At 39.0% G+C, this 21481-nt stretch overlaps 1 protein-coding gene and 1 long non-coding RNA gene across 3 annotated transcripts; one reads left to right on the forward strand and one right to left on the reverse strand.

The window, feature by feature from the left end:
- Window positions 1-5265: 5265 nt before the first annotated feature.
- On the reverse strand, window positions 5266-11580 carry LOC122094359. Of its 2 annotated transcripts, XM_042665130.1 has the most exons (3): window positions 11255-11580; window positions 5873-8547; window positions 5266-5772 (listed from the first exon to the last, which is right to left on the reverse strand). In XM_042665130.1, the coding sequence occupies exons 2-3, from the start codon at window positions 8498-8500 to the stop codon at window positions 5488-5490; spliced, it is 2913 nt and encodes a 970-aa protein (XP_042521064.1). In that variant the 5' UTR covers window positions 8501-8547; window positions 11255-11580; the 3' UTR covers window positions 5266-5487. The 2 variants fall into 2 exon arrangements, with proteins under 2 accessions (XP_042521064.1, XP_042521065.1); XM_042665131.1 differs by lacking the exon at window positions 11255-11580 and having other exon boundaries at window positions 5873-8564.
- Window positions 11581-11889: 309 nt separating this feature from the next.
- LOC122094256 lies at window positions 11890-16488 on the forward strand. The gene is made up of 3 exons (XR_006144703.1): window positions 11890-11954; window positions 11985-14028; window positions 16165-16488. It is a non-coding gene; the product is annotated as an uncharacterized LOC122094256 (long non-coding RNA).
- Window positions 16489-21481: the final 4993 nt, after the last annotated feature.

The following is a 21481-nucleotide window of genomic DNA, read 5'->3' on the forward strand; positions in this document are numbered from 1 at the left end:
TAATCAGCTTTTTTCTTGTCTCTATGTCGTTTATGTGTTTATGGTGGATTTTTTTTTTTTTTTTTTTTTTTTTTTGTAATCTTGATCTTATAATCCAAGTTGTTTACTCACCAAAACATAGAGGTACAGATTCTATGATCAACAGTGTGTGATAAGAGAGAAGGAAAAGGCAAAGGGGTAGTGGGAGGAGGGTTGGTATACTTGGTTGGCTAAGACTCCCACTTTATTTATTTAGTTGGCTCATAATTGAAAAACCATGTTTTAGCTAGGGACTAGTCACCCAAGTTGAGTCAAAATTTTGAAAACCTTAATCAAGAATTAATGTAACTTTATTAAGGTAAAAAATGACAAGAATCAGTCATAACTCATCCTAGTCAAATAAGACTATGCTTGTTTATCCGAGTCACCATAAACTTTGCTAATCTAGTTTTTTTTTTTTTTTTTTTTCTTTTTAATTAAATAGTTTCATTACTACACTAGTTTACTGATATTTATTGAACATGTTTGTGAAGGTATTGTGAGGGTAGCAGCCGGAGATGATGAGATGTCTCTCTTTCCTTGGGGGGAAAAGGACTTGCATCCCGTCCTCTCTCCTCTCTCTTTCTCTTTCATGTGAGGGGAGCGGTTTGTGTAGTGTGTGCTTTGCTTGTGGACCCCCTCCCACCTTATATTCGCTCGAGATACGTGGAGGCCTATTTCGCAAGAGTGTAAAATTCATCATTTGAGACGGGTTGATAATGGTCCAATACGGAGATCTAGATCATACAAATGGGGGTTTGGAGTCGTCAGCAAGGATTATGGGCCTAGGACCTGGGGGTGGGTTCAATTCCAGAGAAAAAGGCCCAATAATTGGTTTGGTCTAAAGATTTAGGGTAAGTGTCAGGTTATAGAGTTGGGAAGGTGTTAGGCATCCAATCTTTTCGGTTCAACCGGTCTTCCTACTAGATGCTTAAGAACGAACATTTTCCACGATTATTTCTATTCCACATGCATGGCTAAGTTATCACACATATATACATTAATTGAATTCAAACTACTATATACACTAAAACAAGGTCTGTATAAAGTCTACATGATGATGATTGGGTTAAGAAACTATACCTGAACTTAATCCCTGTTTTGGGTCAAAAGGGGTGGGACCCTAATTAATACCGGCTCGGACTGTCTTTCGGATTTTCTTGGCTCAGAGAAAGATGGTCTTGACATCCAACTTCCTTTCTTGAAAGATGTTGATTGTGATGGTATGCGGGTAGGGTTATGGCTAAGAACGGTTACTTTCGGATTTGGATTCGGATAAAGCTTCGGCTAGAGAAGGCTATTTCGGATTTGGATTCAAACAGAGCTTCAGCTAAGGGAGGCTATTTCCAGGCTTAGGATGAGGTGGTACTCTAATAGAGCTTCTGTTGGGGATAGGCTAGGGGAGGGCTAGACTGAGGTGGCACTCCGACAGAGCTTCCCTGGGGGAGAGGGTAGGGGAAGGCTAGGCTGAGGTAGCACTTCGACAGAGCTTCCGCTGGGAATGGCTATTTCTGGAAAGATTCCAGGGGCACTCGGATAAGGCTTCTGCTAGGACTGCTATTTTTTGAAAGAAACGGATTGACCTAAAAATGGATTAATCTCCAAAGTCTCGAAGAACACTTTAAAGATCCGAACAGAGTTTCGGATCTTAACAAAGATCTCTTCGTAGACCCGAAGAACCTCAAGGCGGGGTTTCTATTTCTGGTAAAACTCAAGAACACTCAATGGAGGGGGTTGAAAAATACACTATTTTTGAAAAAAAACTAGATTGAACTAAGAACATGGATTGAAGATCTTCAAAGTCCCAAAGAACACTTCGAAGATCCAAACAAGATTTCATATCTTGACGAAGATCGCTCTGAAGGCCCGAAGAAAATCACGAGGGGGATGGGAGGAAAGTTTCACTACAATGGAGTGAGGTGCGATTTTGGTGTGTAAAATCCAAAGGAGGGTGGTATTTATAGGTTTTTTCGACCAATGAAAAAGAGGGAACATCTTTATCCAATGGATGAAAGGGGGTTTTTTGCCTCAAGTGGGTGAAACGGGATTCTATCCAATGGACAAAAAGGGTTTTTAGACTAAAATGGGTGAAACGATGTTTTATACAATGGATAAAAAGGGGTTTTTTGGGAAAGAGAGAATGCTTAGTAAAAAAGGGGTTTTTTTGGTCGTAATTAGGTGAAGAGGGAATTTCTTCACCCACCGAGTCAGGGGAATATCAGTCCCAGCCATTATGGCGACAGGCGAGACTAGGCCGAAGTGCATGGGGCATGGTCAGTATGGGAGGGCAAGCAATGCGGGCAATGTCATGGGTGTGCAGGGCATGGCATGCGAATAGTGGCATGTGGGTGTGAACTGGGCACATAGGTGAGTTGTATTGGGCACAGAGGGGGTGCGGGCAGTGTGGCATAGGTGGGAAAAAAATGGGTTGGCAACATGGCACAAGTGGGCACAGGCATGGGCAGCAAACAATGCGCACATGCATGGGCTGGCCTGCTGGCCAGCACACAGGCAGCAAGGCAAGGGCATAGGCCTGTGCCCGTGAGGGCGCAGGCTTGTGTCAAAGGGGGCGTAGGTCTGTTGGGTGCATAGCATGGCAGGCTTGGCACAAGTTGGACGTGGCTTGGGGTGCATGGTAGGCTAGCACCATGTGCTGCTGCCCAGGGCACCAGCCATGGGTAGCAACCAAGGGCAGCAAGCACTTGTGCAGGCTGGCCTGCTAGCTAGGGCACGCAAGAGATCCACTGGTCTGATTTTGACATGCCATATATCATCGAAATCGTATTTTCAAGCACTATCCATCCGTACGATCATCTTGACCAGATTCCTCTATATATAAAAAGTCAAAATTGGACCATCATCTCTCCCGTGCAGGGATTTCTAGGGTTTTAGGTCCGAGAGTGTTTTCGAGTTATCTGGGTAGATAAGGGATGAATTTTAGAGTGTTTGGGGTAGGTAGGGGATTTTTTCAGGTTTTCAGCGGGACTGTGTCCGCGTGCGCGGCATACATGCGGGAAAGTGTAATTTTCAGGGGATGATTGCGGGAGATTCGCTGGTCCAATTTGACATGCCATATATCATCAGAATCGTATTTTTGAGCATTATCCATCTATATGGTCATCTTGACAAGATTCCTTTGTATATAAAATATCAAAATTGGACCATTTTCTCTCTCGCATGGGGGTTTTCAGGGTTTACGGTAGAGGAACGTTTTCATCATCATCTCTATTGATCGGAAGCTGAAAGTTGCGTCCAAAATCCACATTTCATCATAGCTAGAGGAGGGTGACAAAATTGGGTGTCTATAGGTATAAGCTCAATATTCAATGATATGTGATTCCCTTTTTTTTTTTCTATATTTATTGTATTAAAAATAAAACTAAGAACATAACTCACCTTCAGTAAATTTTAACCAAGCTGAGTCACTAGGATTTTTGAATGGCGAGTCGTGTCAGGAAAACCTGATTTTCCAACTTTGGTTGGAACTCCAAATAGAGTTTTCCATATGGAATCATACCTCTATCTTCCCTCTTTTGATATTGATCTATTATATCTCTAATATTTTTCTCTCATATCTTTGTCTTTGTAGAATTATATACTACAGTAATTCTTTTCTAAATATAAAGATATTAAATAGTTTAAAGTTTGATAAAACAAGGAGGAGGTCGGATATCATTAAAATATCTACCCATAATATAATATTATATAATATCTTTAATTTTCAATTAAAGATATTTACCAATAAATACATCCAAGGCAAATATAAGGACTCTTGTACGTCCAAAAGTAATATATAGGTAGTTACGCTTTAAGTCCCTCCATATAATAATATCAAGTAATAGTTAGTTAAGCTTAAGCGACCTCATTAAGTTGGGATAAGGCTTAGTTCGTTGTAGTTAGTTATGCTTAAGTCCTTTCATCTAACAATATCACATAATAAACCTTGGGGCACGATAATAATTGTTGTCGCCATCGTAGTCTGTCGCAATTTGATGTACAAAATATCTAAAAAATATTTTGAAAATAATTACAAGATGTACCTTTGGATCCAAATTTCATCCGACCATATTCAAATACTCTCTCTTTCTCTCTCTGATATTCTCCTTGAGAGATGTTGATTCTTTGTTGAGTGTCTTTATCGTTCATAACCAAGCACCATGAATTCAACATACTGATACATAGTCAGGGAGACATCAACCATTGATACATCAAATCCATAATGTCTAGCTACAACAATAAAGACCTCTTAGGTCTAGGGACTAATAGTAAACTAAAAATAACAATCTTATTCCTCAAACAACAAACAATGGTTAGATCAAGATTTCCATATGATCCAATTCAATGTACAGATGCACGTACTTTCACACTTCCCTGTTCCCTCTTTCTTACAGTTTATCATGCTTCAATAAAACTATCATGCCTAAGGGAACCAAGAAAAGTTTTTTCACTATTTGAATGATCATATGCTACTTTACATGGAACCATCGGAGCAAAATTATCTTAAGCATGAGACGCTTAACCCACATAAAATTTTGTGTCTTACTCTTTGATAGTACAATAATTCTTTAACCACAAATCAGTAGGGATCAAATCAACAGGTAATCTCCCACAACCCCCTACCAAACCATGTTATTATTATCTCATATTTAGATTATATTGTCATGCTTACGGTTTTGGTAACAGATGAAAAAATAAATTGTGTCGACAAACAACATGCTTTATCTATATTGGAAAGTGTCTCTCATTGATGATCAACTACTTGATGGAACCTATCCAAAAAAAAAAAAAAAATACTTGATGGCAGGAAATCCCATTGAATCAGCAATAAGGGGGTTACTTAACATAGTCACAGAAGCACAACTAAATGGATAGAAGATTAAGAAGGTGTGATCCCATGCAGAAATTCTAAATAGGATTCTTTCTGGCCCAACAACCACTTCATGGCCTTTGAGCACATTCCCTCTATTTTTTGAAAGTTTACAGTACTCTAACTAAAGTCAATTTCCAGCTCAGACCTACTAATGAACTGGTTGTGTTTTTGGCCAAAGTAACGAGTAGTGCAATGGTCAGGCGTAGTAAAATTAACCTCTGTAATCCGAATCTCAACACTTTGGAACGTCTTTTATTTTAATCTTAATTTTTCTTTTCTCATAAAAAAAAAATTCATAAAAGCATATAGTGTGAAACATATTACCAGAATGCCTAATTTCGTCACTAAAATCGTAAAAGATTCTAGGTTAAGACCTATGGGCATTCAAACCCCGTTAATCGACAAATTTGATATACACATTTCCAAAAGTTCAAAAGTTCTCACTTCTTGGCTACTCGTGTCACTGTTACAAAAAGTATGAACTCCATCCATAAGATATCTGTTCAAGCCTTCAAGTTGTTCAGTTGCCACCCGCTCTGCCAGCTATAACAGATTATGAAGATGCATGGAACCAATTTTAAGAGAGCTTCTGTATGAAACTAGACCCTCCCAACTGGAGAAAGTGGTGGAAAAGGGGCATATCTTGCATGCTCAGCTCCAGGGCGGGCATGTATCCTTTCATTTTCAATTGACAGCGTTTCATGTGGACCTTTTGCTTCAAACATATTACTCAATTCTGATTGATACGGTTTCCTAATGTTTACAACTGCTATACAGATGGAGAATGCTTGCAAAAAAGTTAATGAACCATGGAAATCGACTGAGAAAATTCCTTTCTTGAATGGGGTTAAGCTGAAGACAGGTCTATTTTGTTGACAACCTCCCTGGGAAAAAAGAGCAAAGATGATTAGCAAACTTATCATATACAAGGTTCGAGGATAATGTTGAATTGAACTTGCTGGGTTCAAGCAAAAGCAAATATACCTGAATGAAAAGATCAAATTGTTCAGGGGTGGAAGAAGCTTTGGATGAAGTAAAGTTCTCATTCCATTGACCCTGGTTAGTAAGAATTCTGAGTTTGCAACCCATATCCCAACCCCCACAATCACATGATCCACCAGACTTCCATCGGTCAACAAGAGATGAAGGCACTCCTGTGCTTGGCAAGCTATGGACACCACTTGGGACTATGACCACAGTACTTGTAACCCTTTCAGTTACTGCATTATGTTCAGTGTCTGGGTTCTCCCCAGCATTGCACAAACATCTCTCCTCTGAAATACTACTGCTCAACCTCATATCTGATAGGTCTATATTTTTGTTGCTCTGCCAACCATCATCTCTAAAATGTCCCGAATTCTCTTCTGGGAGCTTGATAATAATGGAAGCAAGCTCACTATTGGGGTGAAAATCTAAGGTTTCTTGATCTGCCTGTCTCAGTTCAACACCAAATAAAACAAACTTTCTCACCAGAAAGTGATCATTAAAATTATGTCTATTCTGCATAGGGCACTGAGACTGGGATACCTTCATTTGTCCTACAACACTAGAGGCATAACCATGATTTTTACCTTTGCTTCCTTGACTTACCCACCTTCCACTTTTCTTTTTAATTTCACGAACAGTGCAAATTGTGTAAACCCAACTGTAACCATCCTTTACAGTTGTGCTCTCTTTCCTCATTGTGGCTGCAAGAACATCTGTAGCACTGTCAACTACAAATGTAAACATAGGTAATCCATTCTTAACTTTGACTTGCATAAGAGCATGCATCATTGATTCTACATGTTTCTCAATTGCACATGAATCATCAGCATTGACAGGCCCTGAATTTGATAAATTCAAATTTCTTTTCACAGATTGAACAGTGGAAGAATCTCGTTGACCATCAAATGACTTGCAAGCTCTATGATTTGACTTTGACTCCTTCAGTAACAGCTCAGGGCAGTTTGCAGCCTTGGGCTTCAGCAGTGGCTCTAGTAGCCTTCTCAGAGGACTGGACCTGCCTCTGCTATTGGTGTTTGTTTTATCTCTAGCTGAATCATCTGACAAAGCAGGAACATCTGACCTCGCTGGACCAGATTTAACAGTAACATATGATGATCTCAACTGTGGAATGGTTTCAACCCCTTTAAAATAACTTCTGCTCAGCCTACCCAAATCACTGCTGGGTCGATGATTCGGTAATTGATTTCTAACCTCAGCAGCATTTGGATCCAATCTACATGAAGACTCAACGGTAATTAAACTTGATGGCTTGATTTCTTCTACATCATTATCCTGTCCAGTTGGTACTTCCTCTGGAGTTACCACCAAACCACTTGCATCTTCTGATGGAACTTCAGTACCTTGGGTATATAAAGAGTAGGGCAACTTCGTGTCAGACTCTTGGCTATCTTCAACTGTACAAGGAAGTGGGCATGAGTGTGGAACATCAGAATAGAGATCTGCAAGGCAAACCTCCTCTTTGTGATGAAGACTATCTGAAAAGCTTTTCTGATCTGCTTCTGCTGATCTTCCATCAACTGACATTGGGAATTCGACCTGTTTGTATATCCCTAATGAATTGCTTCGTGAGCAATCTCTAGGCAAAATTAGAATGATATTTTTGTGTCTTCCAGGGCACGGATTGTCAGGAAGACTGTAAGTCAGCTGATGCAACAGCTCTGATCTCCTTTCAGATTTACCATCTTGTATCTGCATCTTTCCCCTAGGACAGAATGAGATCCCATGATCTTTCAACCTAGAAGATGATGTTTCCTTTTCTGGAATGATCTTGGGATTTAAATCTTTTCTCTTAGACTGCTTCTCTAGTTTAATTTCTGAATAATTTTGGCAAAAGAACTGATCTACCGCGAGGAGCTCTTGCGTCCCAATGAATGAATTATTATGAGGGGCAACTCTAGTTTCTTGAAGATCACTGACCTTTCCCCTGGTTGGTTTTACCCTTTGATTGATTTCATCATTTAGAGTTGAGTTCAGATTAGGAAAAGATGAATGAGATTGTTTCTTCTGGCAGGCAGAAGATCCATTGTGACTTCTACCATAAAGGGTGGATGACCCAACAGTTGTGAATGAAGAGGAAGCATTACTAGTTGATGGATCATATGTTGTACCTCTGTTTGGGATCTGTTTTTTCTTGTACTTCCATTTCTCCAAATGTTCCCAATCAAGCACTCCAAAATTCAAAGCCTTCTCTTGTAAGTTTCTTCCTATCTCCATACGCTGCAGATAACATGGTAAATTGGACATGTACTTGACAAGCTCATCATTTTGAGTTACTTCACTGTTGCTCCGTTGCTTTCGGTGATTCTGCAAAGATTTAGGAGGAATCAAGAGCCTATGAGCATCATCCTGTCTTACTTTGTAATGGACTATCTTCCGTTCTGCCCTGTAATGGAGATCTTTGTTTGACTGTTTGGTGAACTTCTCAGTTTTTAACTTGTCTTGCAGCTTCACACTATTGCTTTCATGTTGCAATGGGATTTCCTCGTTGGCAGCAGCTCTTGACATATTCTGATGCCTTGAACTCTTTTTGAGCTCTGCATCGTATTCCATTTCCTTTAAAGGTTCCGAGAACTCCACATTACTTGCTTGTATCCTCAATGACATGATATCAAATATTCTCACCCTTCACTGCCATCCCCCATCCTGCAAAGCTGTGTACAAAAATGGCTTTCAGCTATTTCTCTCAGCTAGAAGTTCTGATATGAAAAGAAAAATAATGAGGGGCCTGCTCCTTCACAGAAGCAAAGAAAGAAAAATGACGAGTGTCACCAAAATTCAGACTCTTCTAGGATTTCAATCAATGACTTCAAGAAAGTACTAACTAACTAAGTTAATGAAGAAATGGTGCCCATAGCACCATTTGAAAAGGGAAGTAAAATTAGTTAATAAAGGTATCCCACTTTTGTAGTAGAACAAAGAAACAAGGAAACCAACTACATAGTATAGACTACCAATGTTCAAAAAGAAATGGACTAACAATATGCAGAATTCATACAGTTGCTCTGGTAATACCAGAGTTAGTTTTTCATGAAACAAATATAATTTGAATTAACCCTTACGAAGAAGCCAAATACAGTGGATTAGAAGGCAGGATACTGAAAATGTAATGAAACAAGTGTTACAATACTTCTATTGGCATGCTTATGCTGCACGCAGAATTCAGTTAGGTAATTCTGATGATTCAGGGTTTTTTTAAACTCAACCCACCGAGCCCAATCCCAGTTACTAGATGTCAGCTTTATCTAAGAGTCATTTTAATTATCTGAATGTGCTATTTAGTTACTGGACAGCTAATTGTTACATTACGAGTGGCTAGATTTTCAAGAAAAATTAAAAGATACTTCGTACTAAGCATATCAATGTGAGTGATGATCTTCTTGTGAGGCAAGAATTTAGGATGGAGCAAGCATCTCATGAATGATAAGATGAGAAGATATGGTAGCAAATAGAGGTTTGGAAGAGTGTAGGAATTTTTGGATTATCATGGATAACCTAGGTTATTTAAGATCTTGAACAGAAGGAAAATGTTGGATGAATGGATATTAAGCATTGTAGTGCTAATTTGCTAATTTATAAAAATAAAGGTGTTATTCAAAGCTGTAATAATTATAGAAGAATGAATCTCATGAGCCATTCTATGAAATTATGTGAGGAAGCAATTGAAGCTTGCTTGAGATAAGAAACCAATATTTAGGACAACTAATTTGGTTCATGTTAGGGAGATCAACCATGAAAGCTATTTATTTGCTTAGGAGACTAATGGAAAGATTTAGAGCATATAGGAGGGATCTTCATATGGTCTTTATTGATTTAGAAAGAGCCTATGATAGAGTTTTTAGAGAGTTAATTTGGTAATTTTAGAGAAGAAAATGCTTCAAGTAAATACATGGACATAATTAAAGATATGTATCATGAGGTAGTGACATGCATGAATGGATTAACGAGTTGCAATTGGTTTGCTTGTGGTGGTGGGCTTAATGCTGGTGCATTGAACCACTATTCACAAATATCTTTGGCTCGAGTTGTGGGTTTCTTTTTTAGTTTTCAATTCGGAGTTGTGTGCTGTGTATCTAGTTTTTAATGCGGAGTTGTGCGTTCGAATTATTACTTTTGTACTTAGCAGCGCTGTCAATAATTCATTATCTCATTCCTTTCATAAAAGTTCATTGGGTAATGGATTGTCTTGGTGGTGGACGTAATGCATGTAGGACGCTTTGCCTTGAGCGATCTATATGGTACATCAAGTAGACAGACGGTACCTTGTTATAGACTATCGTTATAAGCCTATGGCTGATTTGTAGTGGTGCGTCAGGTTGACAGTCGGCACTTATTATAATTAGACATAACTAATCAATCTTTTTACATGGACCTTTGCGTTCGTCCTTGCTTGAAATCTACATGTAGCCGACCCCATTAAGTTGGGATAAGGTTTTGGATGTTGTTGATGTACTCCTTTGTTATCATTTTAATACCCCATTAACCCTTATGTAACCAAATGTATTGAATTATCAATCCTGCTGTCTGAAAGCCAGAATGGCATTAAAGACTAATGAACTTGAATTCATGTTTTGGAGCTTTTTGAATAAATCATGAAATTGCCCTCGTTCCTCAACTTGAGATCCTTCAGCATCTCCTGAAATTGCAGTCTTTGCTCCTGAAGAAGCATCAACTCAGTCTGTCTTGACAGTTAAGCACTGAAGGTAGAAGGAAAAATACAGACAAATGGTGATGAAAGAGAGGCGAATCCCTCAAAAAAGAAATGGAAGGACCATCAAGGGTCAAGGACTCCAGCACCATTTGAAAAGGTTCTGAAGAAATACAAGGTAATATCGTATCACCTCCACTTCATAAAAGTCTCCATTTCACTATCATTTTCCAACGTCTCCAGGACAGTTCCATCACGCTCTGTTTCAATTTGGCTATAAAAAGCAAACCAACGAAAGAAGACCATATCGAGAGATTGAATACGGCAATTCAAATGGACTACCGAAGAACCAACAGACGTCGAAGAAAGCACCCACTTTATCCTGCTACTTCTGGGGTTTTATGGGGAATTTCCTCGTTCATAGCAGCAGCAAGGGACAAATTTATTCGCTTTTAACCTACCACAGACATGAATTCGCGAACTCTACGCAAAAGCAGGATCTTTGTGTCCCAAAGTGAGATTCAACTCTCAGAACACAAAAATGTAACTCTGTAGATCTAGAAACCATTCGTTAACCGAAACATTCAGGAGCAAAAGAGGATTGAACCCTATGAACATGAATCTCAAACGCGCACCAGAAACAATAATTCCACGCAGATGCATCCAAAAATTTTCCAGAAATTCTAATTCCAACGAAGTAGAGGGGAACTTACCGACTAATGCCGAAGAAGAAATGCAGAAGCCGAAAAATCAATTACAAGCAGTCGACGATCTCGAAGAAGATCCTTCGCGGATTATCATGAACGTAGATTAAAAGCAAAGTAAAGCACTGCAGATGGAGGAGTGAAGTCCCATTAGGACCAAGTACGAACAAGCAGACAATCGACGGTCTCGAAATTCGGATACACGCTATCTCCCAAGATGGAGAGGATGAAGCAGAGAGACTGTGTTCTGGTTGCTAGTATCTGCAGCAGATTCCGGAGGAGCAGAAGAGAGACAGACGGCGAAAAAAAGTAAGAAAACGCATTAGTGGAGAGTGAAGAGTGGTGAGGTCACTGATAGCCATTGTTTTCAGTGGGTCCCATTTGGATGTTCTGTTGAAAATCGGCCTTCATGGCGTATTTCGAGCCATGTTGTGGGGATGCCGTGGGTTCCACTTCTTTCTTTTATTTATATATATAAATATAGTGAAATTATTAATGTAAGGGTACACATATAAATAAATATTTAATAATAATTGAGTGAAATCACATTTACAACTGGAGAATGGGTTAAAACCAATAATTTCAACTAAAAATTTAAGAAAGGGTCAAAACCATCTCCATAACATCTCTCGTCCTCCAAGACTCCAAGCATGACCAACCCAATCCTTCTCTTCATACCCAAAAAAAAAAACCCTCTCTCTCTCCGGAGGTGAAGGCCCAAGAATCTCTCTCTCCGGAGGTGAAGGCCCAAGAAATGGTTTTCTAAATTATCTCCAAAACTCTCGCCCTCTCCTTCTCTCTCTACTTCGTTCCCTCGACTCCCTTCTAACTTTTCCCTCAGTCTATCGACCCCCTCTCCCCTAGTCTCTCGTTCCCTTATCGCTCATTCCATCCATCCCGTGCAACAGTCGGAGTTGTTGGATTCTGCATATGAGGTGGCGGTGAAGCACTGTACGACGAAACTACGAATAATAACCTTGTATATATTAATAAGGAAAATTTACAGCCATCTCTTCTCCCATTTGTCTTTATTACATCCATTATTCAGTGTTTCGTTTATCACATTTAAACCTATCCAAACTAATAACGTGAGAGGGGTAAGATGATTTTACACTTCTTCTTCTCCACTATTTACCTGGAACTCATAGGGGGAAGGAGAAATTTCGGGTGGGTTTGCCAAAGGTGGGGGAGGTTGAGAGACAAAAACAGGTGGAGGCGGTGAAGGTGATTGAGGTGTAGGTGGTGAGGCCACCGGTTCCACAGGGGAAGGCGGACGAGGAGAACTACTAGATGGTGGTGGTGGTGGTGATAACACCAGAGAAGGCGGCGAAGCCACCACAGGTGGCGGAGGGGATAGAGAAGGAGGTGGCGGCAGTGAAGCCACAAGCGGCGATAGAGAGGATTGAGGAGGTGGGGTTGACCTCGCAGCCGGAGGAGAAGGAGAGGATTGAGGCTGCGGCGGTGACGACGAGTTAGAAGGAGGTGAAGTAGTCGTTGAAGAGGGAGATGGCGGTGGACTAGTGGTCAACGCTAATGGTGACGGTGGACATGCAGTAGAAGAAGCATCTGGTGGAGGAGTGGTAGTGGAAGGTGGAGAATTTGGTGAAGGGGATGCCATCTTCATCCAATTTCTCTCCACCCCTTAATAATACAATCCAAATTTCAAATCCAATATTCTCATTCAATACTATATCTCCAAGGTTTCCGTTTTTGAGCAAAACCCTCCATGAATCCAACACAAAAAACCCTAAAATTAGGACTTTAATCAGAAATGATTCTCCCACACCTTCTTCTTACTCGTCTAAATATTGGTCAGCCTGAGGGTTTCAGATTCTTTTGATTTGTTCTTAATGTTTTTCATTGGTTTGTATTCTGTAGGTTGCAGTAGCACATACCATTGGACATGTAGCTGCGACTGTGAGCATGTCGAAGGTTGCAGTTTCGTTCACTCACATCATCAAGGGGATCCCATCATCAAGAGCGGTGAACCTGCTTTCAGCGTCTTGGTTTCGAAGTTTATCTTGGGTGAAACTTTTCCAGTGAGTGTATATCTGTTCCCTGTGCCAATTATCGCTGGTTGTGCTCTTGCCGCTGTCACCGAGCTTAATTTCAACATGATAAGTGAGAAGATTGTATTTTTTCTTCAAAGAATTGGAATTTTCCTTCAACTTGCTCTTCCATGGGAAGTTCTTGCTGTTCCAAGTTCTGAATGAAGTCTATATCAAAGCTTATTGTTAGGGTTTTTGGGAGCTATGATATCAAATCTGGCGTTCGTGTTCAGAAACATATTCTCGAACAGAGGGATGAAGGGAAATTCTGTTAGTGGCATGAACTACTATGCTTGTTTGTCCATTATGTCTCTGGCGCTTTTCACACCCTTCGCGATTGCAGTGGCGAATCCGCAACTGTGCGTAACTTGGCTGGCAACAATAGGTTTCAATGATCAACCCCTATTTGTTTGTAGTGTATATCTGGTGAGTTCTGCGCAAATATAGGAGAGGAGGAAGAAGGGTAAAATCGTCTTTTTCATTTCAAAAATTCTATTTGGTGTTAATTTGGATGGGTTTAAATGTAATAAATGAAACACAAGAGAGGTGAATGTAATAAGGACAAACGTGAAGGGAGGTGAATATAAATTTATTAATAAATATAAACAAGAAAGAGAAAGAATATGAAAGAGGAAGCGAGTTTTCTAGGGAGAGAAGAGATGACTGAAATCTGCAGCTGAAGCTCGTTTCAGTTCCTTTTATTACTCAATTTAATTTCTCTGCAATTGATTTCAGGTTCATTTATCTAATCTCTGGATGGAAATGATTTAAGTGATAGATAACAAGGGTCTTAGTAAACTGTTTTAGTGTTTTGATGTGTTTCTTCCTTTTTAAGGTCTCTTTTCTAGAACCTGCACTATTGCATTTGAGGCTTTCTGAGTTTCTTTTTTGCATTGAAGGAGAATGTTTTTTATAGAATTAAAATTTTGTATGTTATGCTACCTTGGCGCAAAAAACGGTTGACGGATCTGGAGATTAATAAATCTTTGAAATTTATGCTCATGTATTTTAGGGTGAGAGCAATCAGGGATTTCTTATGAAAATTTAAAATTTTGCTTGAAAATTCATGGGATATCCCCTCATTGATGGTTAAGGTCATCTAAAGTTCCTACCGGTTATAGTCATGTTTGACTCTTCTATCTTGCTTCTTTTCATCTCGTTATGGTAAGGTCTTACTTGCCCCCTTAGAGGTTGGTGGAGATTAATTGGCCAAGTGATGGTTTAAGATCCCATTTTGCTATTTATTTTTAAAATTCTGTTGGATCTTTTTTTGGCCTCACACATATTTCTAGTTCCAGCTTCAGTATCATTTTTACTCTGTTTAATGGTGTTATTCAACCCATGAGAGGGGTTTGGTGTTTTTTTTTTTTTTTTTGGTGGGTGGGGGGAGGGGGGGAAGGGATGATATAGTGATGCAGTTTCTTCCAGATGTTAGAAGAGGAAAAAGAAACTGGAGCATCTATAGTTCCTTTGGCTTAGAGCCCGTTTGGTATTGTTCTCAAAAACGTTTCTGTCGTTTTTTCGTTCTATTAGAATAAAAAAAACGAAATCTTGTGTTTGGTGCATGATTGTGGTGTTTTGGTTTTTTTAGAACAAAAAGTGGGGAAAAAACAAAAATAGGTCGATTTGATGAAACACCCAAAAGGCGTTCCGTCGGGGGAGTTTCGTTCCAAATTCAAAGAAGTTGGAACTATCGTACCCGATGATTCCCTTTGCTCTCATGAGTCCGCACACAGAGAGGAGACAAGAGTAGAGCTCCATCTCCATCTCGATCTCGCCACTGTGAAATCGCAGAGCAGGTAACTTCTAAACCTCTTTTCTTTCTTTTTCTTCTCTTCTAATCGCAGAGCAGGTAAACCTCTTCATTCTCGGTGCCCTATGAAATCTCTCATAGAGAGAAGAGAGAAGTAACGTCCTGAAATCGCAGAGCAGGTAACGTTTCTTCATTCGGTTGCCTAGTTAGGTTTTCTTCCATCTATTCCTCAAGGATTTCTTCCTCTTGATTTCTAATGAGAAAACCCTAAAAGGAAGAGAGAGAGAGAGAGAGAGAGAGAGAGAGAGAGGTATGCTTATTTCGTGTGTCCTCTTGCCTTTTTGATTAGGTTTTTTTTAGTGCTTTTTGAGGTAAGGTCAAAGTGATCTCGATTTGCGGTAATCTTTATCTTGTTGTTAATTTCTCTGATCTACTGCAAGTTCGATTGAGTTTTGTGATTTTTCTATTTGGATCTCATTACTTCTGATTAGTTCTTCAGTATTAGAGAACATGATTGGTCTAAAAAACATGGTAGTATTTCGAACACCAGATTGTTGAATTGTTACTCTGTCTTCTTTTTGGTGAAAATTTCTACTCGGTTACTGTCCAATTCTCTATCCTATTGGTGGCCGATGAGTTCTTCCGATCTCCTTAGTTGTTCTGATATTAAATATGTAATGTCCTCTGGATCTATTGTGAGGCAGCTTTTAGGACTCTGTTAGCGGCTTCAGTGGATTAGATGTAGTGGTGTTCTTGATACCATATCACATCTTCGATTTCAGATCAATGAATTTCCAGAGTTTTTCAAATTAGATCTGCATTATGTTATAGTTACTGTAGTTGATTGGGAGTTAGTTAATTGAAATGCCTTTGCAGATCTTGTTCTTTTATTGTTTCTTGTCCTGATATCTACATCTATGACTTAAAATATGTTTTGAGATTTGTCTGCAAAGTCTCTACCATCTCTCTCAAATTGTATAAAACAAGACTTGATTTTTTTTTTCTTTTGGGGTTGAAGGTAAGACTGTTAAATACAATCCTTTTATTTCTTACTTTTCATACTTGTTGAATTCTGAATCTGATGCCCCTCCCTGTTTTGTTTGTACCTTATAATTCAGCACAATGGCATCTCACATTGTTGGATATCCATGGATGCTGTAGTTCAGGCTCTACTTGAGTGTGAAGATAAACCAATCGGCCATATATAGCAAACATAATGTAATAAACAGTTGATATATGTGTTTCCCTTTTTTTTCCCCCTTTTTTCATCTCCCTCTCAAAACCACCACCTTTTGTGGGTGAAAAGCTATGGTGTTCCATCACATGCCGAAATTTTATAATGTTTTGCTTTGTGAATAAATAAAAGCAGAAGCTGTAAGATCACAGAGTTTGTAATGCTTGCATTGGTGAAGATCCTATCAGGTGTCTAAAACATAATTTTAAATATTTTTATTTTCTTACCCCCTATTTAACATTGTGCAGCTCATCACGATCTCAGCGTGGGAAGAAGTTATTGTAAATATGACACTACCATCGATACGTACCAACTGAGAAGATAGATCATTGTCATATGTTTCAGCAATCATGCCAATTTCTCACTTGGAGGAGAGCCATCACCTATTCACATTTGGGGGCTCCTCTCAGTGCAGTAGAATCTTAAGTATTTATTGGAACTCAATAACCTATTGTGCATCCATATGCATATTATTATGATTTTCATCCAAAAAAACTTTTCTAAAACAAGCATTACCAAACAGCAGAATTGGCGTTTTTCTGTTCTGAAACTGTTCCAGAGACAGATTCACCAAACAACCTTAATTCGTTTAAAAATGGCGTTTTGACACAGAAACTGAAATTTCCATTTTTGACACGAAACAGAGTTTCTGGAACAAAAACGATACCAAACGGACCCTTAGTAGGACATCAATCCAGAAAAATCGTAATGTCAATATTTGAGCTATTTTATTTTCTTACTTTCTGACTGAAATTGCTAGTGGTAGTCCTAAAACACATTGAACTAACAGTTGGATTTAAGTTATTATTTTACTTAGTTGTAATCCTAGGATGTTTTGACAAAAGTTTGTGAGGCCACACATGTGGTCCGGTTGTCAGTCCTATTATATGGGTTCCTAGTTAGAACATAAATCGAAATTACTTAGCCTCTCAGGTCAATATATAGATTTATTCGTAGCAGAGGCCCCACATACAAATTTATGCAATGAAAGGTTCAATTTTTTACAAGTTTTGTGCATGGGTACTGTCAAACCCTGCCTTAATTTGGCCAAGGTATACGGTACTGGACACTCATATTCAGTCAGTCTAACCCTCCAAGATCACAAATATAGTATCTTAATTTCACAAATGCCATTAAGACCACAACAAAAATCAGTTTACACTAATAAAATCATACAAATAACACTAGTGATACACTAAAATGATAAATTACATTATACAAATTTTTCATGTCTTTAAACAACCACAGGTTACAATATTACCTACTACACAATCCATAATATATACATCAATAAGGAAAAACTGAAATAACAGAAGTGATGTCCATCAACATCCTGGTGTCTCGTAGACACAAGCCTCACAACCACTGCTGATGTCCAATCCTGCCTCAGCACTGGTTCCACCATCTAAAAGTAATAATCAATGAGGGGTGAGTTTCACAAGCCCAGTGAGGGATGTATTTGCGAGCACACACAAAAAAATGATGCAATGAATGTTCAAACAAATTAGATGATGCTCATGATCTGGTTTTATGAAATAATACCTAACAAACAATTACTAAGTCCAAGATAGGGCATCAGTGCTATTGCAACATAGGTCATCTTCCTAGTCCAGGTATCCTACACATTGGTCACCCAAAGATACAAGCTAATGCAAGTTAGGAGCTTGCAGGTCCTGGTATCCTACAGATCAGTCACCCCACAAACCTCTAATGAATAATCACTAACAGCCATGGTCCCGAGATCCTATACATCAGTCACCCATGTTGTAGACAGCCACGGTCCCGATATCCTACACATCGGTCACCCTTGTTGCATCATACCACTCTCTAGGATTAGCTAGTACCTAACCCCTTATTGGCAAGGGGTGTAGCACCAAGGTTTGTGAATCCTAACCATATGCATTCTATAGGCATCCAATCATAAGCCATCACTGTAATACCCCCCCTGAGCCCACGGTACGGACAGAACCTCGGCCACACCATGCCATAGATCGTTAATATTACACCCACCATACATCCTTTAAACTCTAGGCCCACGATACTAAAACACACCTCAGCCACACCGTGCCTTAGACCGTCAGAGCCAAAGTCATAACTATACTACTGACCTCTGGGCCCATGGTACCGGAAAGAACCTCAACCACACCATGCCCTAGACCATCAATACTATAGTTACAATTGTAGATCTCATTCACTAAATCACAATAACTTACCTCACTTACCTCTACAGTCCAAATCCATTCCCTAGCCTCATCCTTCCATATTCACAGGTTAGCACTAATAATAGCACAATATTATAAGTCCATCATGCGAAACAACATACATAGAAACAATATGGCATGTCATTCATACACATGATACATGCAAAAATATTAACCAATGCAAAAACACTCCATAAAATAACAGTCAAACAACCACTAACCTTGTTACCCAAATCACAAGTATGATGAGATCCCCGCAATTGACTTCATATCCTCGCCTGATTGTTTAGGTTCCTAACCAAGTGTGTATCATTTGTTAAATATTTAAAACACCTATCTCTACCTATGATTTGACTCATCATAGGTTCACCACTGAACCCAGAACAACTCTTAATAGCCCATGTCCGAGTCTCATTTAAAACCTTGGAAATGCCACCGAGTTACCCCTACCATAGGGCTAATTTGGGTTAATAGATAGGGAACATACCCATAAGGGGTAGGGTACCATTCAACCAAAACATGGGCTGATTAGGCTTTAAAACACCCAACCGGTGGGAGACAACCGGCTGGTTGCTTGCCCAACTAGTGGGAGAGAATCTGCAGAAATTTCTACACTTCCGTATGTGATTCTGCCAGTTTCTCTAGCTTGGGTTGCTCATGGCCGATGGGTATTGACCATGGCAGTGTGGGGAAGGTCTTATATGACCTCTAAGGTCATTTTACAGCCCCTAACACAACCAATTACAGTAATTAAAATTATATAACCGTACACTGCCCAATTCCCTAGACAAAATTCAGAATTGGTTAAAAATTGGGTAAATTGGGTGGCTGGATCCATTTCCCCCAAAATTAATCACTCAAATAGGGTCGGATTGCTAGGTATACAGTATTCGTACTCAAATCAAAACCCCAATCAAGCTTAACATAAGGTTTTAGGGAAGAATTCTGACCACTACTTCCCAATTTCTAAATCAGAAAATTATAAAATCTGCTTATGCTTTTTATGTAGAATTTTAGCAATATACTACCTAAGTGTAGTTCCAATTCGCACAAATTTCTCATGAACAGTGAAGCGCTTTGTTTTTAGGTTTATAGGGATGTATTAAATTTTAATTACATCCCTAAAACCTACTGAGTTTAAGAATTCAGCTATAGGAACTGAATTCAGTCCATAGGGACTCAAGTTGCAGTCCCTAACTTGCTAAATTTCCTAACTCTAGTTACCTATTGGACCGCCATCAAAGAACATTTTCTTACCTCAATTTGCAGGTGCAGCAGTAGGTAGAAGGTACAACAGCAGTCCCCTTCTTTTTTTTGCTCTGTTGCTCACCGAATTGTGCAGCAAAATGTTAAATAAAAACTGCTGCACTAAAACAGATATATCTCAGCCAAAGTAGACCTTAGGGTCTGTTTGGATGAAATACTTAATGTCTAAAACCAATTCTCAAAATTATTTCTAAAATGTACAACTATTTAAAATTGAATTCCCTTTCATAGGCCCCATTAAACACTGACCTATTAGGTTGTATTTGGTAAACATGAGGACCCCTACACAGTGGGTGGGTACTAGGCTCGGGGGTGTAGGCATGTGGGCGCCTGATGAGCACATTTATGTGTGAAATCTAGGGTAGTAAAACATGCATTTTACATATTTAGAATGGAGCTACCTTGGGTTTTACTCTCTTTTTGCAGGTTTTATATTTTCAAGGCCTTAAGGACTATCGGGCACTATATCTTCAATTTTACACGTAAAGAGGTCCTATTTCTCTTCATGGTTGCGAAGAGGATGAAATTCTGAGCAAGATGGACGTGTTCAATCAAAAGTACACATTCGTTTGGTCACCCGTACAAATGATTATTCTTTTCGGGTCAGAAAAAGAATAATGGATCAGAACTGAACCGAGATGCAGAACCAGCCCGTTTGCAATTGTCCCAGAGGTACAAGGAATACTCCAAATGCCAACAAGGATCGATGGACCACATCTTTAAGTGATTAAAGATTTGTTTTTGGTAACAACAACTACCTAGCTTAGTTGGTGAGCTATGGTGTACAAAATTCTCTTGCTCACCAAGAGGTCTCAAGTTCGAATCTTATGGTTGTTTTTTTTAGAAGATTTTGTTGAAGATTTCCTGCTTTTCACTCACTTAAAGCACTAAGGGCATGGAGGGGATTTCCACATCAAATTAGAAGCAAGCAAAATCGTGGAAGCAAGAAGAGAAGAAAAAGAAAAAAAAAAAAGGAAAGCAAAATCGTGGAAGCAAGAAGAGAAGAAAAAAAAAGGAAAGAGAAAAAAAAGGGGAGAACCAAAAATTGTCCAAATCTTCTCTCTCCTCCACATCATCACCAAAGATTGTCCAAATCACACAAAGGAAGAAAAAAAAATCATCCCTAGGAGAGAGAAAAAAAGAAGAAAAAAAAAGGAAAGAAAATAAGCAAAAAATTTTAGGAAATTTCTCAAAATTTATTTCTCTCTTCTCTCTCCTCCATCTTAGCACTTTTGGACTCAAAAGATCTCACAATCAATTGTGGGTTTCTCTCTTTTAGGAAAGAGAAAATTGTTACCCTACCTCTCCATTCCCTATAAATACAACTCATGTAAGAGGAGGAGACACAATTCATTCTTCTTCTAGTTTCTTTTAGTTGCTCTCTCTCTCTCTTTGGTTTTAGTTCTTCTCTATTTTTGCTTTAATCACTTTTGTAATAGTTTTTTTTTTATGACAATTAATGGAAGCACTCTTTTATTTTTATTCAGCCCTTTTATGTTTATGATTTATGCAATTGGGTTGTAATTTTTTTAAGTTATAGTTCTAGGCTTAGATCTAGGTGACAAGATCATGAGCCGTGGAGCAATTTTTTTTCAAGTTCAAGCATTGATTCAAGTAAGTAGGCTCTTTCAGTAGTCTCCTCTCCCCCCTCTCATTCCCTCTTCTGACTACCCTTTCTTTCTTAATTTAGGATTTTTATTTTCAGTCGTTACATTATTGCTATTCCTTTCCCCC

The sequence above is a fragment of the Macadamia integrifolia genome, chromosome 11 (genome assembly GCF_013358625.1).
Source record: "Macadamia integrifolia cultivar HAES 741 chromosome 11, SCU_Mint_v3, whole genome shotgun sequence".
Taxonomy (NCBI): domain Eukaryota; kingdom Viridiplantae; phylum Streptophyta; class Magnoliopsida; order Proteales; family Proteaceae; genus Macadamia; species Macadamia integrifolia.